We start from the raw sequence: 23,574 nt of genomic DNA, 5'->3' as shown, positions 1-23,574 counted from the left end.
TTGTAATTTTAGTATCTTTGAAAGAAAAAGAATTGGAGAACTTTAGACAACAATTGAGAGTGCTTCTGAACATACTTGTAACAAATGATAAAAAGATGCTCTCTATAACATGATTTTTCAAACTGAGAAAGGTTGCTGTTTTCACACTGCACTGGGCACGAGGAATAAATGGATATTCTTTTGAAATGCTAATACAAAAATGAAATTACCACTTGCGATCTATTCCATGCACAAAATGATCTAACATGTATGATGAACTCCTTATGGATCCTAGACTAATACATTCCCTTTTCATAATGTTGGAAGTCACAAAGTGATGGGGAAAAGTATGACTAAATGATTATCAATATTTCTCCATCAGCTGGAAGTAATCTCGTTGGTTTTCCCTGCCTGTTGACAAAGTGAAATGTTCAAAAGAGTAGCTGTAGGCTTTGTCTGCCCAACAATTTCTCTTTCATTTCTCAGAACTGTTAGGTTTTGGAAAACTTTTCCCCCAAAGGCTCCTGAGCAGTTTTGTGATTACAGATACATAAAAGACATCTAACTCACTTTACAAATGTCAGTTCAAAATATCTATTTGTGCAAAACTGGAAACTGCTTAGAAAAGTATAATGTATAATATAATGTAATATAATGTATAATATAATGTATAATATAAAAGTATAAAAGTATAGTCATGAGAATTTCTGCCAAGCAGTTCCACAGTTCCATGACCTCACATCATAATTTCAGCATGTATACATGGATTGTTCGAAGGTTTCCAAATGGAGCAAGACTGCATAAGTGATTTTTACCACCTTTCCCTAGTAGCCCCTTGCACTCCTGAAAAACACTGCTTAGTGGAACACTCTACATCAATATGCCATGCTGAAACATTGGCTGAAGTTGCCCTCAGTTGTCACAAGAGAGGAAAGTGGTTTTCGCAGACCCCCTGTGATGCCTGGCATATTAAGCAATTTCCACAAATGCTTGGGATTTGGAGTGATTTTAAAACTGAACTGATCTTACAATCTTTCCCATGAGAATAATGAATAATGAATGCCAGGAGATCTGGGAGATGGTACCTGGGGAGGGCGGAGTTTGGGGAGGATGTGAGATCACTTCCAGGTTATGCTCTATATTGCCTTCCAAGTTATGCTGTATACTGCTTCCCCTAGTCTCTATGATCTTTACCACTGAGACTAGAAGGAATTCCTAGAGCATCACTATATGAGTGCCATTTCCCCCCCCCCCCCACTCTTCAGTCCCTTGAGGCTGGGATTTAGAGTTGGGATGAGTAATTCCCTGGTAGTAAATGAGAGACCTAGTTACGAGTTAAGAGAGCTAAACTAAGAGGCTACATGAATAATGGGAAGCAGTAATTGTAGCAGTACCAGGGGCAAGAAGCGAGCTACCAGAGAAGTCTGAAAAAATGCCACATCCTTTGGAACCTTCCTATTGTAGACTAAGAGAACTAGCACAAAATATGCTGAATCACTCCATCTTCCATCATAAAGTAGTCTATAAAAGGTGTCTGTGCCTGGACACACCATTTTTACAAGCAAGCAATTAGCAGAAATATAAAACAAATTCTAAATACATAGTGTTATATCCCCCAATAACATCAAAATGAAGCTTGAGTATATATTGCATGTAGAATGAGATACTTAATTACATGATGCCATCAACAAGGCTTTTCTTGGAATAATATATACCAAATTGATGAGTAAATAAATAGACACAGAAAACACGGATGACTGATCCTTAGACAAACTGCTTTAACATTAGTTACAAAAACACATTGAAATGAAGAATTACAGCATTAGGGTCACCAGAAGAGCATCCTAGTCATGAAGAATACAGTCCGTAAAGGCATGCCTACAGCACCTGTCTTCCAAATTCTCTGGAAAATTTGTGTACGTTACTTTACGGTAAAAGAGAATTTTGTATTGCAAACTCTTGCCCCTCTTTTTCTAGCTCAGAGAAAAAACAGATTTTAAATTTTAAAGGAAGAGATGGCATACAAGATATAAAAACCTTTACAGATTCTAACTTTAAAACATTCTAATTCTGCTTTTACAGTCAACTTCTGCATCTCAGAATGAGAGTTCTGATCAGTCAAAATTGCATTTAAAGTGGTTTAAGCATACTTCCCCACTGAAATCAATGGCATTTTTTAAAGGCTTTGGCTGAGTCATGCTCATAATGTTCAAATAACTTTTGCATTGAAGCTTTAATTAATGATACCTTACCCTGTGATATAATGACTGAATAATGGTCTTCGTACACGAAAGAGGCAAAGTTGTAAAATTGAGTGCCTATTAGGGGTGTGCAAAAAAAAAAAAAAAGGGTCGGAAATAAGGGATTCCCGAAGCGGCAAGCCACTTTGGGAATTCCATTTGACCTGCTTCTGTGTGCTCCATAAAGATTCTTATTTCATCCACTGGGAGGGGAAGGAGGGAACCCCCTCCTTCCCCTCCCATCAGGTGAAATAAGCGGTGGGGGGGGGAGTTCAAACCCCGCTGGCACAGATCATTTGCTCTGTGGGGTTTGCAGCAGGCTCTTTAAACTCCATCTGGGTCATGGGGGAAACCCCCCTGCGCGACCCAGGTGGAGTGCGGAAGGGCCCTCTTGCCACCACTTGCAATGCAAACGGTGGTAAAAAGCCGCCACCTGTGACCCAGGTGGAGCACGAAAGGGCCCTTTTGCTGCCACTTGCAATGTAAGCGGTGGCAAAAATGGCCCTTTAAACTCTATCAGGGTCATGGGGGGAATCCCCCATGATCCAGTTTGAGCATGGAAGGGCCCTTTCACCACCACAATGCAAGCAGTGGCAAAAATGGCCCTTTAAACTCCATCAGGGTCACGGGGGGTATCCCCCATGACCCAAGTGGAGCATGAAAGGGCCCTTTAAACTCCATTTGGGTTGTGGGGGAAACCCCTCACAACCCAGGTGGAGCACAGACGGGCCCTTTCAACCTTTAAAATGGCCCTTCAAACTCCAGCTGGGTCAGGGGGAACCCCCCCACAACCCAGGTGGAGCGCAGAAGGTCCCTTTCACCGCTGCTTGCAATGCAAGTGGCGGCAAAAATGGCTCTTTAAACTCCATCTGTGTCACGGGGGAACACCCCCCACTGCGTCTCAGGTGGAGCGCGGAAGGGCCCTTTTGCACAGCAGCATGGAAAGGGGCATTTAAAACCCCATATCCCAAAGTGATACGAATTGCTTTGGGAAGCTTAGATTCGGGGTTTCCAAATCGGGCCCAGCATCCTGGGCCTGATCTGGAAATCCTGAATCTTTGCGAATCGGGTCCGATTCAGGTGTTTTACCTGAATCAGAAGCCCAATTTGCACATCCCTAGTACCTATGGTATAACAATTTAGAAATGTACGTATTGTGAAGGGATAAGAAAAAGAATGCCACACTGGATTGTTATAGTTAGTTCTGTTCCAAATCTTAACAGGAAAACACTATCTAGATTCCCCATTTTAACTTTAATGCAGGCTTTAAAGTGTCTTATCTTGGATTTTATGATTTTCCAGCAGGTCTCATCAGTACATTTCTAATTTAATGCACAAGTGGCATTATTAAGTTACTAGCATTTCAGATAGGACTAAGTATGTAGTTAACGTAAATATTTCTGAGACAAAGGACTGCTGCTCAGGCATTGTTTTTCTCTTTACAGTATGTACGTGCATTGAACCAAAGACAAAGTCTGTCAAAACATGTACACAAATTCAACTAGAGAGACTAATTATAGTAACTTTTTGATTTGGTCCCTCAGCATGAGGAAAGGAAGCTGAGAACTAATGGAGCTTTCTAAAACACTGCATTTTTCTCTAATACAATAACAGAAAGAATAAAAGACAGCTTACTTGATGTAGTAAGGAACTTTATTATGTGAAACTGATCTCTGCCATGGTGGCTGGACGGAGGCTGTAGAAACAAAGAGAGTACATTATGAAATAGACAAAAAAATATAGTTTAGCTTTAAAATTAGACTCAGTTATAGGTTGATGTATGCAAACAGTGAATAATCAAAAATCCAATACGTAGAATCTCCAACCAATACCTTCTACCAATACCAGTTCTGTCTATTTAACTTAACTTTAAGATGCGTCACTGCTACATTTTGCTGCATTATATAGACCTGGAGTAGTGGATTGTAGACCTAAGGTTAGTGGTTAAAAGGACTATTAACCCATGACTCACTGGGGGAAAGAGCTTGGGTGATAATGGGGAAGCAAGTAATCCGTTTAGCAGTCCAGGTAGGATTAAATAACTGACATCTAAATATGATTTAGTAATCCTGAGGCAATGTAGCAGAAGAGAACTTCTGGTCTGATATGGTAACAGAATTCTCTCAAAAACAGGATGAGCTCAGTGAACTGGATAGGAAAGAGTAAGGCAACAAAATATAAAGGAAAACATAGTCTTCAAGATCACTGGTAAGGCTACTCAATGTTAAATGGGATATGATACTAGAAATACTAGAAATAAGCAGGCTTTGAATCCAGTGGCACCTTAGAGATCAACAAGATTTTCAGTGTTAGCTTTCAAGAATCAGAGCTCCATTCTTCAGACATGAGTAGGAATGAAGATCCTTGAGCTTTTATATCCCAGCCAAAGATGGGCGGAGTGTTACAAGGGAGGGCATCAGGATGTAATGATACAAGATAAGGAGCAAGAGAATGCAAGATTGGCTGGCATCCAAGGCTTTTAAAACAAGCATAGAAGGTCAACCCAGCTCCAAAATGCAAAACACAGTAAAAATCAAGTAAGAATTCACAATCCAAATTTTAAAAAATCTACACAATAATATGGTAGTATCAGAGGAGAATATGTGTAATCATCAAGAGCTTCCACTTGTCATAGGTTTGTCCATAATGGCATTTTGATTTATTTACTTCATTTATAGTCCACTGTTCTCACTAAGAATCAAGATCGATTACACAGCATAAGGCAATTTAAATCAACAGGAATAGTTCAGCCAAAAATTATGCAAATAGGGTTTGGATTGCAGAAATATGAAAACAGAGCTGAAACGAAGCCTAAGTATTAACAAGACACAATAAATGATGCAGAAATTACATAGTAGGATCCAAGGAAATTACATACTAGGATCCTACAGCCAGTTTGGTGTAGTGGTTAAGAGCGTGGGACTCTAATCTGGAGAATCGGGTTTGATTCCCCATTCCTCCACTTGAAGCCAGCTGGGTGACCTTGGGTCAGTCACAGTTCTCTCAGCCCCACCCACCTCACAGGGTGTTTTGTTGGGAGGATAACAATAACATACTTTGTAAACCGCTCTGAGTGGGTGTTAAGTCATCCTGAAGGGTGGTATATAAATCAAATATTATTATTATTATTATTACTTATAGCAACAGACAGCATGTCCTAGGCACATTAGTCTATACCATAGTAGTCTACATCCTATTCCTTTACCAAAGCATCTTTCTGAAGCATTTCATTACAGGAATTACAAATCCACACAATTAAAAAAGAGTAAAACCAGTGCTAAATGAAAATGTAATCGAGAAAGGAAAAGGTCAACAATAAAAAATAACCCATATGCTTATTCCAGCTAATGTCACATCAGACAATAATCTGGTGGTGTCCAACAACTAACTGCCATTGTGTTAAAGACACATTGTCTTTAACTTGGTGGTTAACTGCACACTTCTACCAGTGCCATGAGGCATCCTGCTCTACACCAGCAACAGAGGGGCCAATCATCAACCAATAGAACACCTGATCACCTAGCAATCGAATGGGAAAAACACAACTCACCTGGGACAGCTCCTGAGACAAGTCAGATAAGAAAAACCAAAAAGGAACGCACAGAACGGATAAACAATATTCTTAAAAGGTGGATGGGCCCTCATGACACTGTCACCACAAGCAAGTCACCTTATGGGAGGAGTCAAACTGAGTAAAATTCAACAAACAGCCCAAGGCTGGAAATCACCACGTTTCCCATGATAGGTAAACCCTACAGCAGCCTGTCACCCCACAGCAGCTGATGCATGCATTTTCATGGGCTGCAAGTAGACATTTCCCTACCTTCTCTTTGTATCTTGTTACTCTAGTTAGTCTTCTATATTTTGAGACAGAGATTGATCACATAACACAATCTCAGAAAATGAAAAGAAATGTTTAGTTGTATAAATGGTCATTGGTTGCAGAACAACCCATCTGTTGGGCAAATTGAAGTTGTTGGTTTTTTTTACTTCTGGCTAACTTAATAAACATACTGGAACTAACATACATTATCTTTGCAACCTGGAAACTACAGAAAAACTCATACTGTAACCTGTTGATTATCTGTGAAGGCAATTTTATATTAGCCTCTGAACACTCAAACATTACAAAGTTGTAATCTTTTACACAGATACTTGGGGAGAAGTGTCATTTCACTGTAGTGGGCATATTTTCTTGACTGTGTAATAAAGAGAATCAGATTTTTTCCAACTGCAAAGGTGCACGGTTCCTACCTAGGAATGTGATCCAAGTCAGACATTATTTCTGAAAGTGGTACAGGTGTAAGCAGACATACCCCACTCAGGTAAATAGAATAAATAACATTTGATCCTATTAAGTAACTCAGTTATCTGCATTTGGGTCCTCTTAACCTGTCTCTCAAAATCATATTATCCAATAATATCTAACACTTACCAGAAAGAAAATTTTGAGATGAAGGACCACAATCCCAGTGTGCTTCCTGTAGTTGTTTGAGGCGATCCTCTACAGTTATCTATATTTATAACCATAGATAGAAGCAAAATTATTAACTAGGTTTCAAAAGATCATACAAAGCATCTATCCTGATGGATAGCGTTACAATTACTTTATAATCACTTTTAGAAATGGGCCAAGTACATCAGAGATTATTTTCTCTGTCCAACATTATCTACTCTCTAGTTCTTAATGTTTAAATATAATAATGTTCCCTAAGCAAGCAATGCAAATCAGTAACGAAAAAGGTTTTCACAGTGACTATATCTGTCCATGGAAATTTCTGCTTCTCTCCCTTCTTCCCTTGTCCAAATGTCTAGAGTAAGCCTCAGGTCTCATTTTGATTCTATTGATCTTACAGATGCCTTTACAAAGAACCACTTTGGAGCCTGCTGTTTGCCGGTTGTCAAGATGGGCAGACATCCTCCTGGTTTACTAATTAAACTGCACTCTCACATCCAGCAGGAGCCTAACTGCTTAGTCAAATCTCCGTAAGGCATAAAAAGCATTCCAAAAACAAAATTACGTTTCAAGAAAAACAGACAAGAAGCCTCAGAAATGTTTATAATTTTGCTTTGCAGGACACACTGTTTCTCAGCAGATTACATTTTAACTCTGCAGGATGCAGATGTCAAAAGATAAAGGAGCATTTTCCTTCCACTTTCAGACATTTCAGTTCTCAATTTTCAGGATATAAGCTTTTGAGAGACAGAGTTCCCTTCTCAGAGTGTCAGAGCTCCCTTCTTCCCTTATGTGGTGTAGGAAGGCATGAATATTTTACTTTCCACACAAACTCTGGGATGACTAGTGAAATTCTAAACAGATAGTCCTTCAGTCTACATTGCCTAGGACAGATAGTCCTTCAGTCTTCAGTGCCTAGGACATGCTGTCTGTTACTTCAGTCTACATGTCTTTGCCTCTTCCAATGCTGCATAGAAAAACAACACTGTGCTAGATGTTTTCAGACTACATTAAACTTTGTATGCATGGTCTCCAGTATACAAAGGGGATGGTAACATCACACATTTGTGACATGGAAAGCCTCTGGACACATGAAAGTAGCTTAGCTGTCTCCAGACAGTACTTCACCCACTTTATGCAATTATCAGAACAGATAAAGAGCCTGTAATAACACAACAGTTTCAAGAGCATTCTGGAAAGATTTCTGCCCCAATTATAACCTGCACTACTATGGTGCAGTGGCTAGTGTGTTTGATTTAGGTTTGAGAGGCACAGGCTCAAATCCCTCCTCTACCATAAAGCTTGGGTGAGTCAGTCTCATCTTAACCTACGTACAAGATTGTTGGAGGATAAACTGAGGAAGGGAAAAACATGTGTGCTCCTCCTATAGAAAGCGCCGGATAAAAACATGTAAAATAGATATTATTGGAGATTATTATTATTATAAATTATTATTGGAGTTCAAATTCCCTGCTTTTTGCGAACTCTTTTCCTTACTCATTAGTTCCAGTCAGCACTAGAGGTGTGCAGCGGGGGAAAAATTCGGTTTTCTCGCTTCGGATTTACCCGAAGCGGGAAAACGATCCGGAACAACCCAAAACTCGAAGTGGCTTAGGTTTTTGGAAATAGCTTCCGTATGCTTCAAAATGATTCAGAGCATACCGAAGAGAGATAACCACCTACCCCCTGAGCCCCCCTTCCCCCTTCCCCCAACCCCACTTACCTTGAAGGCTGGAGCAGGCCTTCTGCCGCCGCTCCTGCGGCCAGCAGGGTGGCGGAGTAAGCTGCAGCCAGCGCCTGCACCACCCGCGCCGCTGTTTCGGCCTCTGCGGCAGCAAACGCCTCCACCGCTGCCCGTGCCGCCGCTTCGGCCTCTGTGGCTGCCGGCAGGGCAGCAGCAAACGCCACCACTGCTGCCTTGCAACCGCTTCAACCTGTACAGCGGTCAGCAGGGTGGCAGTGAATGCCACTGCCGCTGCCACCCGCGCTGCCGCTTTGGCCTCTGTGGCAGCCGGCATGGCACCAGCTAACACTGCCGCTGCCCGTGCTGCTGCAGAGGCCAAAGCGGCGGCCGGCAGAGCGGCAGCGAACGCCGGCACCTCCCGCGCTGCCACAGAGGCCGAAGCAGTGGCCAGCAGAGCGGCAGCAAACGCCGGTGCTGGCCACACCACCGCCAGAAGACTGCCCCAGATAGCTTCAGGTAGCTTCAATTCGGTATTTCCAAATCAGGGTCATCATACTGGCCCTGATTCAGAAATACCGAATCTTTACAAATTGGGCCCCGTTCGGGGTTTTTTTCCAAACTGGGAACCTGAAGCGCACACCTCTAATCAGCACATCCCAGATCAGACATAATGCATTTAAAACAGCCTTGACAGTAGTACGTAATAACTTACATTACAAGTAAAGACAGAAGAACTGTGAAGGCAGTGCAACAGAAAACATATATGCTTACTTAGAAAAGGCTTTAATAACTTTGATTTATGGAGAATATTCTGAAATTTACAAATTGATAGAAATATTACTATTATATTGTTGCAAAATATGTACATGTGTCTTTGGAGATTAATTCTGTCTCCGTCCTGTTATGAATTCATATATTCAGTATGAACTGAACTGCAGAAGACAGCAGGAAATACAGGTTATCAATCAAAAAAAGAAAAGAAGTACTTGTTCATTACATGTTGCTTTTAAAACAGACAAGGAATAATGATAACAAGAGAAAGGAAAAACTATACAGGCTATACTAAGCTACTAATCCATTGAAGACAGGAAGAGAATACCTGTAAAAGTTTCCAGCGCATATTGAGGTCATCTAGCTGCCGTGTTATCTTTAATGATGGATGAAGGTCAAGTGGAGAGAGTTGAATAGATAAATCATTTACTGCTTTAACTTTCAAGTTGATTGGTGCAATTTCTTCCCTAAAAGCCTAGAAGAACAAACATACACTTATATTTAATGAAGCAACTTAAAGAGCATTCACAGTTCAAACAAAACATGTATAAGCACACTCATTTTTTCTATGTGATGGTTCCCATCCACTGACCTCCCTCTGATGGTTTGTGTGTTACAGCAAACACTAAAAATGCAGTGAATATGCTAGAAATTCTTAACATGAGGGAAGGGAGGGTGTCTGATATTCCTGAAAGTTTTCCAGGAAACAACAAAACAGTAAGAAAGTTAGAACGATAATCAGACAAAGGTATTTAAAAGTTCCTGAGAGTTTATTACATCTTGTGATATATTCAAGAGCCCTTTATAGCATGCCTTGGCGAAATGCACAATGCTTCTGAAAATCAGAAAGAAACAAGTGAAAAACACTTGGCATTTGGTTGTATTTCCAACCAATCAACAGACTTCTCAGCACTCTCCTCCACCCCAGTCACAGTTTCTGGTCATTCAGTTCCAACATTCATTTAGGTTTTTGGTTTGTTGATAGGCCTTTATAATCCTCTGCAGATGCTCCTGTACTTCATACACTAAACGCTTAGTAAGCTCCTCTCTACATTCCTTTATACAAATGTCATTGAGATATTAGTTATTACAAATCACTTAAAGGTATAAAGAGGCATTCTCACCAACTTGCAAAAGCTTTTAAGTTTGCATTAAAATGAGAAAGAGGTTATATCACTTTATATCACTACTGATGAAGATATAAATCAAGATTGAACAAAATCTGGGAGGATATAAATCAAATTTGACTAAGTTCAGTTTATTCAATATGTGAAAGCAAGAGTGAAGCATAAGAAGGATGTCTTGCATTTTTGTGACGTTACCCTGCAACAGTCCAATTTATTGACAACATCCATGAACGGATGGGCAATAAACCATTCCCCCCCCCTCCCCAGGTCGGAATAAGAGGCAGGCACAAGGCTTGGGTAAAAAAGGGCCACTTTTATTTAGGCAACAACATGAACTGCAACAACAAAAAACCCTGGCAAGGCCTAACCAGCGGTACAGGTCAAGCCCTGGGGTCACTCCCCTGGACCCCACCTTGACCTGTCTGGGCAAGACCCGCTGCCCCGGATGCGAGCCATTCACATGCATGGCTGGGATCCGGCCGGCCTGGCAGATGGTTTCCCCCTTAAAGCTCCAAGCACCTCTGCCGCAGAGCATGAGGGAAAGACTTGTCCAGGAGATCTCACCAGGCAGCCTGCCCTCTCAACTGGCCGCCACCAAGCATGCCAGCCAATCCTGACAGGCCCCTAATATCCCCACCAATGGGGATGTGCCAAGGGTACTCACCGTCCCGCTAAAATCCCCCCAACTAAATCCAACTACAGCACCACCGTAGTCCAATAGCCACAGCTCCAGCAAGCAGTACAAGGTAGGCAAAAAACTTCCTTCCCCAAGGCCAATCAGAGAAAGAAAGGAAAAATTCCTACCTGGCCCCCCAAAAGGCAACCGGTCAAAAACCTGCACTGCTACTGGGCGAGCGGGTGGGCCGAGCACGAGGCAGCAAGTGCTGATGCAAAGACAGGGCTGTCCTGTTAAGGCACTTAGCCCCGCCCCCTTCCCATGTGACCCTGAGAGGCCGGGGGAAACGCTGCCGCTTATCCTCCGTGGCAGCAAATGCGGCCCCTGGCCTCATGCCCTTGGCTGCTGGTCGGGTGGGGGCTAGAGATGGGCACTATCCAAACAAAAATTGCCGATCCAGCTGATCGTGGATTGGCGCCGGTGACAATCCCAACTAAACGATCCACACCGATCATCTCCCGTTCCCAATCTGTGGATCGTGGAGGCCAAAGCGGGATGCACTGCTATTCCCAGCTATGTGGGAAGGTGGGTGTTGGCGGCAGCCACCGGGCCCAGTGGGCACAGGGAGACGGCAACGAGCCACCTCCCCACAGGGGGCAGGGGGTCTGGCCACTCGCTGGCAGCACCCCCCATGTGCCCGCCCGCCAGGCCAAAAAGGAGTGCGCTGGCGAGAAAAGAACGGTGGGTGATGCCGGCGGCATCTGTGTGTTTGGCCGTCTGTGTTTGGCTGTCAGAACTGCCTATCAGGGTTTGCAGGGATGAGATTGGAGTGCCCATGGCTACAGAACACCCCCTTCCCCCTCCCTCCCCTGGGTGTCTTCTCCCAACTGGTGACTGCTTTGCTGCTCCGTGGTTGGAAGGAAGCCCTGCTGATCAAGGCAAGCTGGGCTTCCATTCGGGTTTCCAGGGCGACAGAAGGAGGGCAAACACAGCTCAGGCATTCCCCTGGCTCCGTTTTCCCAGGAATAGATTACTGGTGCCTGAGTGTCTGGCTTCCCAATCCGAGCACGATCCAGTCCCGATCCAGCCCCCTCCCGATCGCTGGATCGTTGGCCATGGCCGATCACGATCTGCTGAGTCGCGATCGCCATTATCGTGGGTTTTTTTGGATCGTAATGCGGATCGTGCCCATCTCTAGTGGGGGCCGAATTAGTTCTATATAGTCCAGTGCTAAAACATCCAGTAACTTCATAACTATGTTATGAACGAATTAACTGATACTCTGCTTTAAGGATTTTTTACACTTCCCAGGTTTGGAGTAGTGCAAAACAGGAAACATAACCTTGAATGGTGCAAGATGTTGAGAGTTTAATCAAACACTTCTTAATATGAGTAAAGTTATTTTGATTCAAAACCACAAGGACATCAGACTCTGAAAGATTATTGCTGCACTTACATTCCCCTTTCAAAATGGAATCAGTATAGGATAACAGGCATGTAAAAAATTATTCAATCCAATTAAAACCATTTAATTGTTATTTTCCAGCAGCAAGAAAGCTCCACAGCTATTCCTATTGGTAGTCATTATTCAGGAAACCAACCAATCCTTCATGCTCTGCATAGCTATCTGTGCCTTCTGCTGATCATGTTAGCCTTCCTGCATTCACTATCTACTCCTCCCGTGCTGCTTCCTTACCCTCCTGTGACCATGTTGCTACTATAATAATTCCATAAAATACGGATTTGTTCAAGATGAAATATATGATATAAGGAAATCTGCACATATATTGGTTTGCACTGGGCATAGATTATGAGTACCTGTTTGAACATTAATCTTGGTTTAAAATCCCACAAAGGCCTTAGTTCAACATATGTTACACTCAAACGGAGCTTTGTACTTACTGTTGTTTTATCAATGTGGTCCTGCAATGAGTCATTCAGTATCTCTCCAACAGGTTTCAAGCCATTCTTCACATTCTCTGCCTCTCTCAAGTCAGCATCTAGGTCATCCATAGAGTACCGCAAGTCTTTCAGCTTCTCTAGTGCTTTCTCTACTTGTTTCTGCCAGCTATTGGCACAGGTATTCAGACTTTCCCATTTCTCTTTCACTTCCACAGACTGCTTACGCATAGCTTTGGCAATCTTCAGAGCTTTTTCTTCAGGAGTCAGTTCTATAATGGACAACATTTCAATGTCAGTGTTGCTGCAATTTGGAAAGAATAGCACCTACAAGGAATAGATTTATCACACCTACATCCTATCTTTTTTTTTTAAAAAAAATGCACCGTATATACTACTGGAGCAATACATGTGCACTTTTTCCTTGCATTCACACCATGCAAACGACACAGTAATCATGCAGGGCCAGGGGTCACACTTGTGCCCACTCTCCCTCCCTGTGCAGGCAGTCAATGTGTGGACAGGTCATCTCCATAGTTCTACTATCATTTTAAAACTGTATACTATCAGAGTTGACCAAAGCTTGATTTGGCAAGAACAACACAGGGCAAACCAAGAACCATAAACAAAAGGGATTTTTTTAAAAAATTCTAGAAATGTGAATGATTTTGGAAGGTGGTTTATATTCATGAAATTTCCCTGATAATAGCAATTCATTATATGGTAGCAAAGGTTATTTGGATGGGTATGACATTTTATATTAAGCATTCACCATCTGTTCTATCCTTTAATTACAAATGCAAAAGGTACCATAAATCATAGGTGAATCATAAAAGAAATATGTGTAACAAGTGATTTACATGCATATACTTTATTTGCATTAATTGCCATCTGGCATGGTTGCATATTACAGGTTTAAATAAGAGATATGACAGCCACCACAAAGTAGTTTTACTATTATACTCCTTTAAAATATTAGTAGTTTTAAAATCAAAGTTTATTGGAGTGGTGATAAAGGTACATATGTATAGGGTCATATGATTATGAGATTATAAACACCCCTTCTAACTAGACATAATGTTATACTTAGGTATACCAAAATACACTAACAAAATACAAATAACTTAAGGCAAAGCCTCCTAGTGATAGCTAACTTATGAATATTTTAAAATCTAAATTTTTGGATTAAGAGAATATCTTAGATGCTTGCATCTTCATTCATGCTTCCACAGGATGGAAATTGTACATAAAGTCTCTTAACCTTCCCTCCGTATGAGCAGCATAGACATACAGTCTGACAAGCTGAATGTGTGGTCTGTGCTATATCAGTGACTAATATGAAAGTTGTTACATGTTAAATAATAATGGAATGAAGGAATGGATTTAACACTAATTCTGAGACAAAAACTAAGAAGAGAAAGGGAAGCTGTATTTCTATGGAATCTAAATTGAAAACAAGCACAAAATGTCAGACTGTATAATGTCTGTAGTGTAAACATGGATCATCTTTCTGATGAAGAAGTTAAAGGGGCAGCTTTATAGGGCTGCCACCAATCCTTACTTTCAAACCAGCATTGGGGAGTGCCCTCCAGGCTAGGGTGTGCTGGTCCTCCTTGTTTGCATGTGTACTGTGTTACACACACTCCAGGGGCCCTCCACTGATATAACTTATGGTTTAAAAAAGAAGTGGGGCCCTGCTGAGCCCATCACTTCTGTTTTAAACTGAAAGTGACATCAACGGAAACCTCCTGAAGTGTGCGCATGCCATTCTGATGCATGCTCCTGCAGCTCCAGCCAGCCTCCTCCTGACACATTTCTCCTGCCACCAGGCAGGTGAGCCCTGGTGGGGCATCCCCTGCTTTGAGCACGGAGCTGGCAACCTTACAGCTTTAGGTTATCATTCCCTTTTTTTTTTTTTAGCATGAGTGAACTAGTGTGTGCCTTAATTCTCAGAATTACAATTTACGGCACCAAGGTAATTTCCTGATGTATTCTCAGGTCCTTGTCTATCATCTTTTACAAAATGTGGACTACATTTAAAATTGAGTTAAAGTGATAAAATTTAGTTGTATAATAAATCTCTTTCCCTCTCCTTGTTACTTATTCTTACAAAAAATTAAATATCTATTTTACTAATCATTCCCTGTGTTTCATCCTTTTACCTTTATACTAAATTACCTCAATTAATATTAGTTCTGGTCTAAGTAATCAAAGAAATCTCTCAATTTTCTCCAAAATTCAACTATTGGTCTATTATGTACACAAGTAGTTAATTTGGCCATTGAGGCATATTCATGAATCTTATCTGTCCACTCTGACACTTCAGGAGACGCATCTGCTTTCCATCTCGCTGCATATAGCACTCTAGCTGCTGTTGCCATGTAATGCAAAAGGTCTTGTCTTTTCTAAGATTATTTGGTAGGATACTTAATATTTTTTGGATTCAACTCAAATCTTCGTTTGAAAATCTTCTGCATCTCTTCATGTATCTTTAGCCAATATTTTTGTGCTTTCTTACAAGTCCACTACATATGGTAAAATGTTGCATCCATGCACTGACATTTCCAGCACTGACCATTAAATCCCTTAGTAATTTTCGCAATGTCTTTAGTAGTGATATACCATTTAAAAACATTTTATACCAATTTTCTCTTAGTAATTGACAGGACTGTAAATTTTATATCCTTAGTCCACAGATCTTCCCATAGGTTCATAGGAATAGTTTCTCCAAAATTTTCCATCCATTTTATCATACAGGTTTTGATTTGCTCCACTTCTGTGTGGTGTTGCAATAATATTTTGTAAATTTTCCCAAAGAGATGTTTCAGATCTCCAGATATTACTATTTCAAATTCAGTTTTTCCCCTTAATCCACAGCCTTGTTTAATAATTTTATTGTTCACTGACTTGGTGAATCTAAGTTGGGTGGAAAGGTGGCTTAAAATGTTTTATATAATAATTAATAAAATAAAATCTATCAGAACAGCTTTTGGGGAGCACAGGAGGTCATACCATCTTCATTAGTTAATAGGATCTAAAAACCATTCACTTTTATGATAAAATATATATTCTATACTTATGGCAGTCTTTAAAAACATTAAGATACAAAATTGTCAATTAACAAAAGGAGCATAAATTTAAAAGAAATCAGCCCTGAAGAAAAATAATCTGTTTCAAGTTTCCTCTGTTGCCACTCGCCAATGTAGATATAATACAAGTTTTATGTTATCAGTGATTAACAAATTGGGAGCCAGTTTTGGCAGTACTGGCTGAGACTGAGATTGAAAGAGATCTTGCGGGTTATAGTAGAAAGCTTGATAAAAACGTCGACCCACTGTGATGCTGTGTTGAAAAAAGCAAACTCCATGCTAGGAATTATTAGGAAAGGGATTGAAAATAAAACATACAATCTTGTTGATTTTGGAATTGTTATTGATTCAAATAAGAGAAGATGAGGCTATAAGAGGCATAAGGATTAAAGAATTTACCTACAAGGTTAGAGCTTTTGCAGATGATGTGATGGTCATAGTGGAAGATCCAATACAAAATATGCCAAAGTTGCTTGATAAGATAAAACAGTTCGGAGATCTGGCTGGATTTTATGTTAATAAGAAGAAATCAAAGATACTATGTAAGAATATGACTGAACAAAAGCAGCAAGAATTAATGGAAATTACCGATTGTGAAGTAACACATAAAGTTAAATATCTTGGAATTGAGTTAACTGCGAAGAATATTGATTTACTTAAGAATAATTATGAAAAGCTATGGCAACAGATTGATAGAGATATGATTAAATGGAATAAACTAAATCTATCATGGCTGGGAAGAATAGCGGCAGTTAAAATGAATGTGTTACCATGGATCATGTTTCTATTACAAACAATTCCAATTATTAGAGACACTAAACAATTTGAAAAATGGCAGAGGAAGATCTCTGACTTTGTGTGGGCAGGCAAGAAACCACGATTAAAAATGAAAGTTTTGTGTGACGCTAAAGAAAGAGGTGGACTGCAGTTGCCAAATATTAGACTATACCACGAAGCAATATGTTTAGTTTGGTTAAAAGAGTGGATGTCACTGAAAGATTCTAAGCTCTTAACATTGGAAGGTTATAAGAAGCTGTTTGGATGGCATGCCTACTTGTGGCAGGATAAAATAAAAGCTGATTCTATGTTTTTGCATCATTATATCAGAAGGAGCCTCTTCACGATCTGGAAAAAATATAAAAAATATCTGGGTGAAGGCATCCCCTCTTGGGTGGTACTGTTTGAAGTGATTGATCTGAGAGCTATCTACAATGAAGAACAATGTTTACCATATAAAGAGATATTGATTATGGAACAGAAAATGATAAGAATTAAATCGGAGGAAGAGTTATCTTCTTGTTACGGATGGTTCCAATATAGACAGATCAGAGACCTTTATAATTCGGATTGTTCAAAAGAAGGATTTAAATGGGAAAACTCAGAGTTGGAAGAGACTATACTACAAGAAAGAAAAAAGAAGATATCTAAGATTTATAAAATACTTTTGAAGTGGTATACAGAGGATGAGACGGTCAAAGTACAGATGGTGAAGTGGGCAATTAACTGTTACAAAGAAATAACAATGGAGTCATGGGAATATTTATGGAAAACTTCATTGAAGATTTCAACTTGTACCAGTATTAAAGAGAATGTCTATAAGATGATTTATAGATGGTATTTAACGCCTAAGAAAATTGCGCTTGGAAATGCAAATATGTCAGATAAATGCTGGAAATGTAAAAAGCATGAAGGATCATTGTATCATATGTGGTGGAGATGTGAAATAGCCAGACAGTTCTGGGGAGATATTATAGAAGTAATAAATGAGATATTGCCGATTCAAATAAAGAAGAACCCAGAACTATTGCTATTGAACTTAAGCATGGAAGATGTTCCTACTCAATACCGAACATTACTATTTTATATGACGACGGCAGCAAGACTGCTATATGCGCAAAAATGGAAGGTGCAAGAAATACCAACTATTGAAGATTGGATGCATAAATTGCTGTATATGGCGGAAATGGATAAAATGACAAGGAAGCTGAGAGATCAGAATCCAGCGGAATTTTTTACGGACTGGGGAAGATTGAAAACATATTTAGAAAAGAAGTGGGACGTAAAGGGGGAGTTATGGCAATTTGAAAATTATTAGAATGGATTTGTTATTAGAAGAGATAGAGTCTTTACCATATGAAGTGAAGTATTAGCTAATTGTTAGCCCAAATGTAAGTGGACTTAGAGTTCATAGATATTGTTAGAATTACTAAAGTAGATATTTTATCCGACAGTTAGTTTAAATTTAAATATATGTGGAGCTAATATAAAGTAATAGATAATAGATTTTAAGTTTATAACAATATTTTTGAAGTTAATAGATAGGGCTTAGTTGAATAAAAGAGTAAGTAAACATGAGATAAGGAGTTACAGAAAAAGGGGACAGATTGGGAATAGATTAGGCTATAGGGTTGGAAAGCTGTTGGAAGTCTTGGAAAAGGGGGGGAGGGAAAGGGTGGGGGAAAGGATAATGAGATGCTATTTGAAAGTTGTATATTAATATTCTCACCTAATAAAAACTTTCTAAAAAAAAACATACAATCTAGTAATGCCCTTGTATAAAGCTATTGTGTAGCTTCACTTAGAATGCTGTGTGCAGTTCTAGTCGCTGTATCTCAAAAAGTATATTGCAGAGCTAGAAACAGTACAAAGGAGAGCAACCAAGATGATTAAGGGATTGGAGCATCTTTTCTATGAGGAAAGGCTGGAGAGTCAGGGCCTTTTCAGCCTAAAGAAAAGATGGTTAAGGGGATATATGATAGAGGTTTATAAAACTATGCATGGGATGAAGTAAATGGACAGAGGGAGCGTTTCTCCCTCTCCCATAATACTAGAACTCAGGGGCACCTAATGAAATTGTTGGAAAATAGGTTCAGTACAGACAAAATGAAATACTTTAATCAACAAGTAATTAAACTGTGGAATTAACTGCCAACAAAGGCAGTGATGTCCAGGAACATAGATAGTTTTGAATGGGAGTTAGACAGATTCCCAGAGATGGACAAATTGCTACCAGCTGTGGTACTGGTGACTGAAGGGAGCCTCCATCTTCAGAGGCAGCCAACCTCTGAATACCAGTGCTGGGAGGCAGCAACAGGGCAGGATCTTGGCCTCTATGCCCTGTTTGTTTGGTCCCTCTAAAATAACAGCAGTTAAGGTATTTTTTAGAAATGCAAAACCTGTGTTAAGAAACTGTTATGCCTGCAAAAGGCTATCTCCTCCAGAGCCTCACCCAATAAGACACTGGAGGCCAGGAATGAGAAGAGGGTTTGATTTATTTCGTTGTTGCAACAGTGGGAGGGAATCTGGCCTTAGAAGCCCCCCAAATTGTTTCCCTCTGGCTCCTCCCTTGAACAATTATGACATCACAATATCAGTGAACTTAATCACAATATGATTGGTTTGTAGTTATGTCGTACTTACAAATTTTAGTATGCGTGTCATCCGCTTTTGTGCAAAGTAGGTTCCTGTTATATTTGCACGTGTGTGATCCTACAGAGCCATTGTCTGAGTATGTGAGTATGTTATCTTTTAAGAATGCCTTTCTGCCTGGAGATATCTGGCAAACACACAATGCTAGCCTGTACTGTTATTTTTTGAGACAAAACTCTAAATTCTTGCTTTCAGTGTATATATCATACTTGATAATGTTGTTGGTTGTTGTACACAGGTAGTTGGTTAGCAGATTCTGCTTTGTAATTTTAAAGATATAAATTCCTGTCTTTTGGAAGTTGTAAGAGACCACTTAGTAGGATTAATGTATTAATAGCAGAAGTACATTACAACAAAAGAATAATATGTCAATTGTGCACTTACAACACTCCAGCAGCAAACATATACAATTGCTAACCCTTCAACAACAAACTTTGCAAATCAGAAAAAAACAAATGTTGATACCATACCATTCTCTCTTTATGACATTTGGGAAAGCATTCACAATGAAACTGACCGAACTGGATTTATTCCTTCTCCTCACAGTTCCTTAAATCCAGTGTACCATAGTGGTTTAATAGAAAAAGTTTGTGAGAGGTAGCTGCCTACAAAAGTGTTCATATAGTAGTACAATTGATGGCCTGTATAGTTCTGATGTTTCTGCTAGTGGAATCTCTTGGGCAAAAGACTGATTTTTTTTTCACACAGTTCCCTTATGCATGTAAAACAGCCTTAAAGCACCCTTTCCATAAATATTTGTCACAGTTTTTTATGGAAAAGACACCCTCGTTATTTTGGTTTGGTCTCAAAAACCACCTGTGAAAGCACACCAGGTAACACAGGTAAGGTTGAGAATTGCTCCACCTTTGGGGTGGCCAATAAAATTGGCTCCCAAGTCCAATCCTCATGAAACCTGGGGAGACTTTAGAGGACAGTCAGGAGTAGGTTCCCTGAAAAACTGGTGAAGTTTGATTGAAAAATGACTCTTCCCCAGTCCACAAGATAGCCTCCAGATTGATTTGATTGATAGGAAACAACGGCCAAATTTTACCAAATTTTATCAAATTAATTCAGTAAAAATCCGGAATACCAAATCTAATTCAGTATTCACTTTTTTGATCCAGAAGTCCTGGATTTCACTGAATCAGCCAAAATTTGGTATTTTAATCTGAATACTGAACCAAACTGCATACTCCTACATGAATTTTCTCCATTTGATCAGTGACACTGCTCCCCAAATGTTGCTTATTGTGGAGTGGAGACATGCACAGACACTTTCTCCACATATCTGCACTTTGCAGACAACTTGTTGACTGCACAGAGGTGAGGGGTGGGCTCAGCACATTCTTCCCGGCTCGCCCTCCCCATGTAGTCAGTCAATACACAGACAGGGCTAGTATAACAAAAGGTACCAAGCTGAGAAAGTTATTTATACTCAGCAAGATAGGTACATATACAAACACAACTGTAGAAAGGTAAGTTAAAAATACTCTAAATATTTTTTTTTAAAAATTAATACTATTGTAGAAAAGTACCACATACTAACATAATATGCAGATGCCTGTATGATAAAGTTAAAACAACTGAACATATGATTATACAGTGTCCCATATTTAATAAGTTGAGGGATAACTTACCCCTCTACTTAAAAATATGGAACTACCTAATACGAGAGCTTACTATCGAATACAAATGATTCTGTTACTCTTTTTGTGGCAAAAATGTAGGGGCAATAATAAAATATCAGGGAAATAACATCAAATTACATCAAAGAAACATTTGGTTTTGTCACTGATATAACTACATCATCTACGTAACTTTTCAACTGTATTCTTCTTTGCCTTCTTTTATTCCATTAATTCTAGTGTCTTGCCTAATTTTCACAGCCAATATTTCCAATGTCACAATAAACAATAGTGGTGATACTGGACAGTCCTGTTGAGTTCCTTTTACTATTTCCAATTGTCTCCATTAGAGAACCATTTACTAAAATTCTAACTTGCTGATCAATATAAATGCTTTGCATCCAATTTAAAAATTCAGTCCCACAGTTCATATTTTGTAATACTTTCATCAAAAATTGCCAAGGCACATTATTAAAGGCTTTCTCTGTATCCAAAAACATAAATACTTTTTCCTCCTTGAATACATAATTGTATTAAGCAGATATCTGATGTTATCTCTTGTATATCTCTTTGGAACATATCCTGTTTGATATTCACATATTAAATCTGAAATAAATTTTCTTAATCTCTCTGTCATTACTCTTGTAAAAATTTTATAGTCCACATTCAATAATGAAATTGGTCTATATAATTGTGGTAATAGTGAATCATTCCCTTCCTTCTATATGAAAGTTATATTAGCTTCTTGCCACGTTAGTGGTATATACTTTCTATCTTGTATTTCATTCATTACTCTCTGTAAGGTTATTGCTAATATGTCATCAAAGCATATATAATATGTTGCCATCAATCCACCTGGGCCAGGTGCTTTGCTTAGTTTAGTTTTTTGAATTCATAGTTGTTCTCTTGTATTGTTATTGCTTGATTCAGGACTCTTCTATGTTCTCCATCTCTACTTCATCTATAGATTCTTCTTTATAAAGATTTGAAAATAATTTTTTATTTGCTCTTTCATTTCTTGTTCTGCATAAACTACTTGATTTCCTTTCCTAATTCGAAGTATCCTTTTTTCTGTGTTTTTTCTTAAACAATATGCTAAATATCGGGTTTGTTCGCAGCTTCAAAATGCCTTTGTTTTAAATATTTCAATTTTTTTTTGCACTTCTACACCCAATAAATAATTTGTTCTAATTGCTTCATTTCCTCATACTTTGTAGGTAATGAATGTCTGTGGATACCTAAGAATCAAACTGTAAAGAAATTGGCCTCTCTATTTTTTCAGTTTTGAAAACTTTGGTTAAGGCTTTTGAGCCTGGTTAGCCTACAGAAAGAGAAATCTCTGAAAATTAACTGAGCTTTGAGCTAAAAATGCTTTAAATGAATTTCAAAAAAACCATGCTACATAATTATTGAATGTCTATTCATACCTAAGAACCAAATTGTCTAGAAAGAGGTAGGGTGGAACCACCTGCCAACTTAGGCTCCAAAGTCAAACCTTTTTTGTTGCTCCAGAATGGTTCTATTTATTTTTATTAATTATTTGTATCTGGCCTTTCTTCCATCACTGATCCGACATTCTGAGCATTCTAAGCATATGGGGTCCACTTAGAGCAACCTCTGGTGTCTCATATCTTTTAAAGCAGGTGCTTCGTACTGAAAAAAAATAGTAAGAGCTTTACAGAAGCCATGTTGTTTAATAAGTGAAAACCTAAAGATATGAGAAAAACCCTACCTTTTCTACTTACTAAGCAGATTACAGCATCCCTAATAGTCTATGAGTTTGAGCCTCTAATTGTAACTATACTCTTGATGTAAAGGCTGATGCAAAATTAATTACAATCTTTTAAATGTTCACTAGGGGTGTGCACATGGAAAAAAATTGTTTTTCCCGCTTCAGGTTTACCCGAAGCGAGAAAATGATCTGTAATACCCTGAAAGCCGCTTCAGCTTTGGGTATTTAAATTGCTTCGGTATGCTCTGTAAAGATTCGGAGCATACTGAAGCAAGGGGGAAGCAGCCTGTCTTCCAGCCTCCCACCCACCCCTCAATTATTCCCCCCTACTTTGCACCCCTACTCCCACCCCACTTACCTGGAGTGAGGAAGACCAGCTGGGTGGCAGGGAAGCCTGGAGCCGGTTCCTGTGTGGCCCACACCTCCCCCCCATAGCAGCCAGCTGAGCGGCAGGTAAGTGCAGAGCCAGCTCCTGCGGGGCCTCTGCCACATCCTACGCCCCCACAGCGGCCAGCTGGGCAGCAGGAAAGCACAGAGCCAGCTCCTAAGGCCCTTCCTGCCCCTCAAACGGCCACCACGGTGGCTATTTGAGGGGCAGGAAGGGCCTTTTCGGCCTTCTCCGCTGTTGCACAGTGGAGAATGTGGAGCCACCTCCAATGGAGAATGTGGAGCGCAGTGGAGCCACCTCCTCCAGCCCTTCCTGCCCCTCAAATGGCTGCTGCAGCGGCCATTTGAGGGGCAGAAAGGGCATCCTCCACCTCGTTCACTGATGGCTGGAGGGACAGGGGGAAGAGCTTAAAGGGTAGAAGGTTCCGTGTGCCGTTCCCGAAAGGCACAGAGAGCCTTCTTCTACTCTTTCAGCTCTCCCCCTTTCAAGCTGGCTTGGAGTAGGGAGGGAGAGCTGAAAGGGTAGAAGAAGGCTCTGCG

The 23,574-nt window shown here is 39.9% G+C and overlaps 1 protein-coding gene across 4 annotated transcripts in view; it reads right to left on the bottom strand.

The window, feature by feature from the left end:
* Nucleotides 1-23,574, bottom strand: part of UTRN (utrophin) — a 584,696-nt gene that overhangs the window by 164,088 nt on the left and 397,034 nt on the right. For 3 of the 4 annotated variants that reach the window (XM_054999201.1, XM_054999369.1, XM_054999288.1), the window contains exons 56-59: nt 12,776-13,044; nt 9,459-9,605; nt 6,655-6,733; nt 3,855-3,915 (exon numbers count right to left, since the gene is read on the bottom strand). In XM_054999201.1, the coding sequence (XP_054855176.1) occupies nt 3,855-3,915; nt 6,655-6,733; nt 9,459-9,605; nt 12,776-13,044 (556 nt within the window). The remainder of the gene's footprint in view (nt 1-3,854; nt 3,916-6,654; nt 6,734-9,458; nt 9,606-12,775; nt 13,045-23,574) is intronic. The other variant, XR_008598285.1, reaches the window with a different exon arrangement.

The sequence above is a fragment of the Eublepharis macularius genome, chromosome 1 (assembly GCF_028583425.1).
Source record: "Eublepharis macularius isolate TG4126 chromosome 1, MPM_Emac_v1.0, whole genome shotgun sequence".
NCBI classification, from domain to species: domain Eukaryota; kingdom Metazoa; phylum Chordata; class Lepidosauria; order Squamata; family Eublepharidae; genus Eublepharis; species Eublepharis macularius.
Note: the sequence above shows the minus strand (reverse complement) of the source record. Positions and strands in the feature narration are given on the sequence as shown.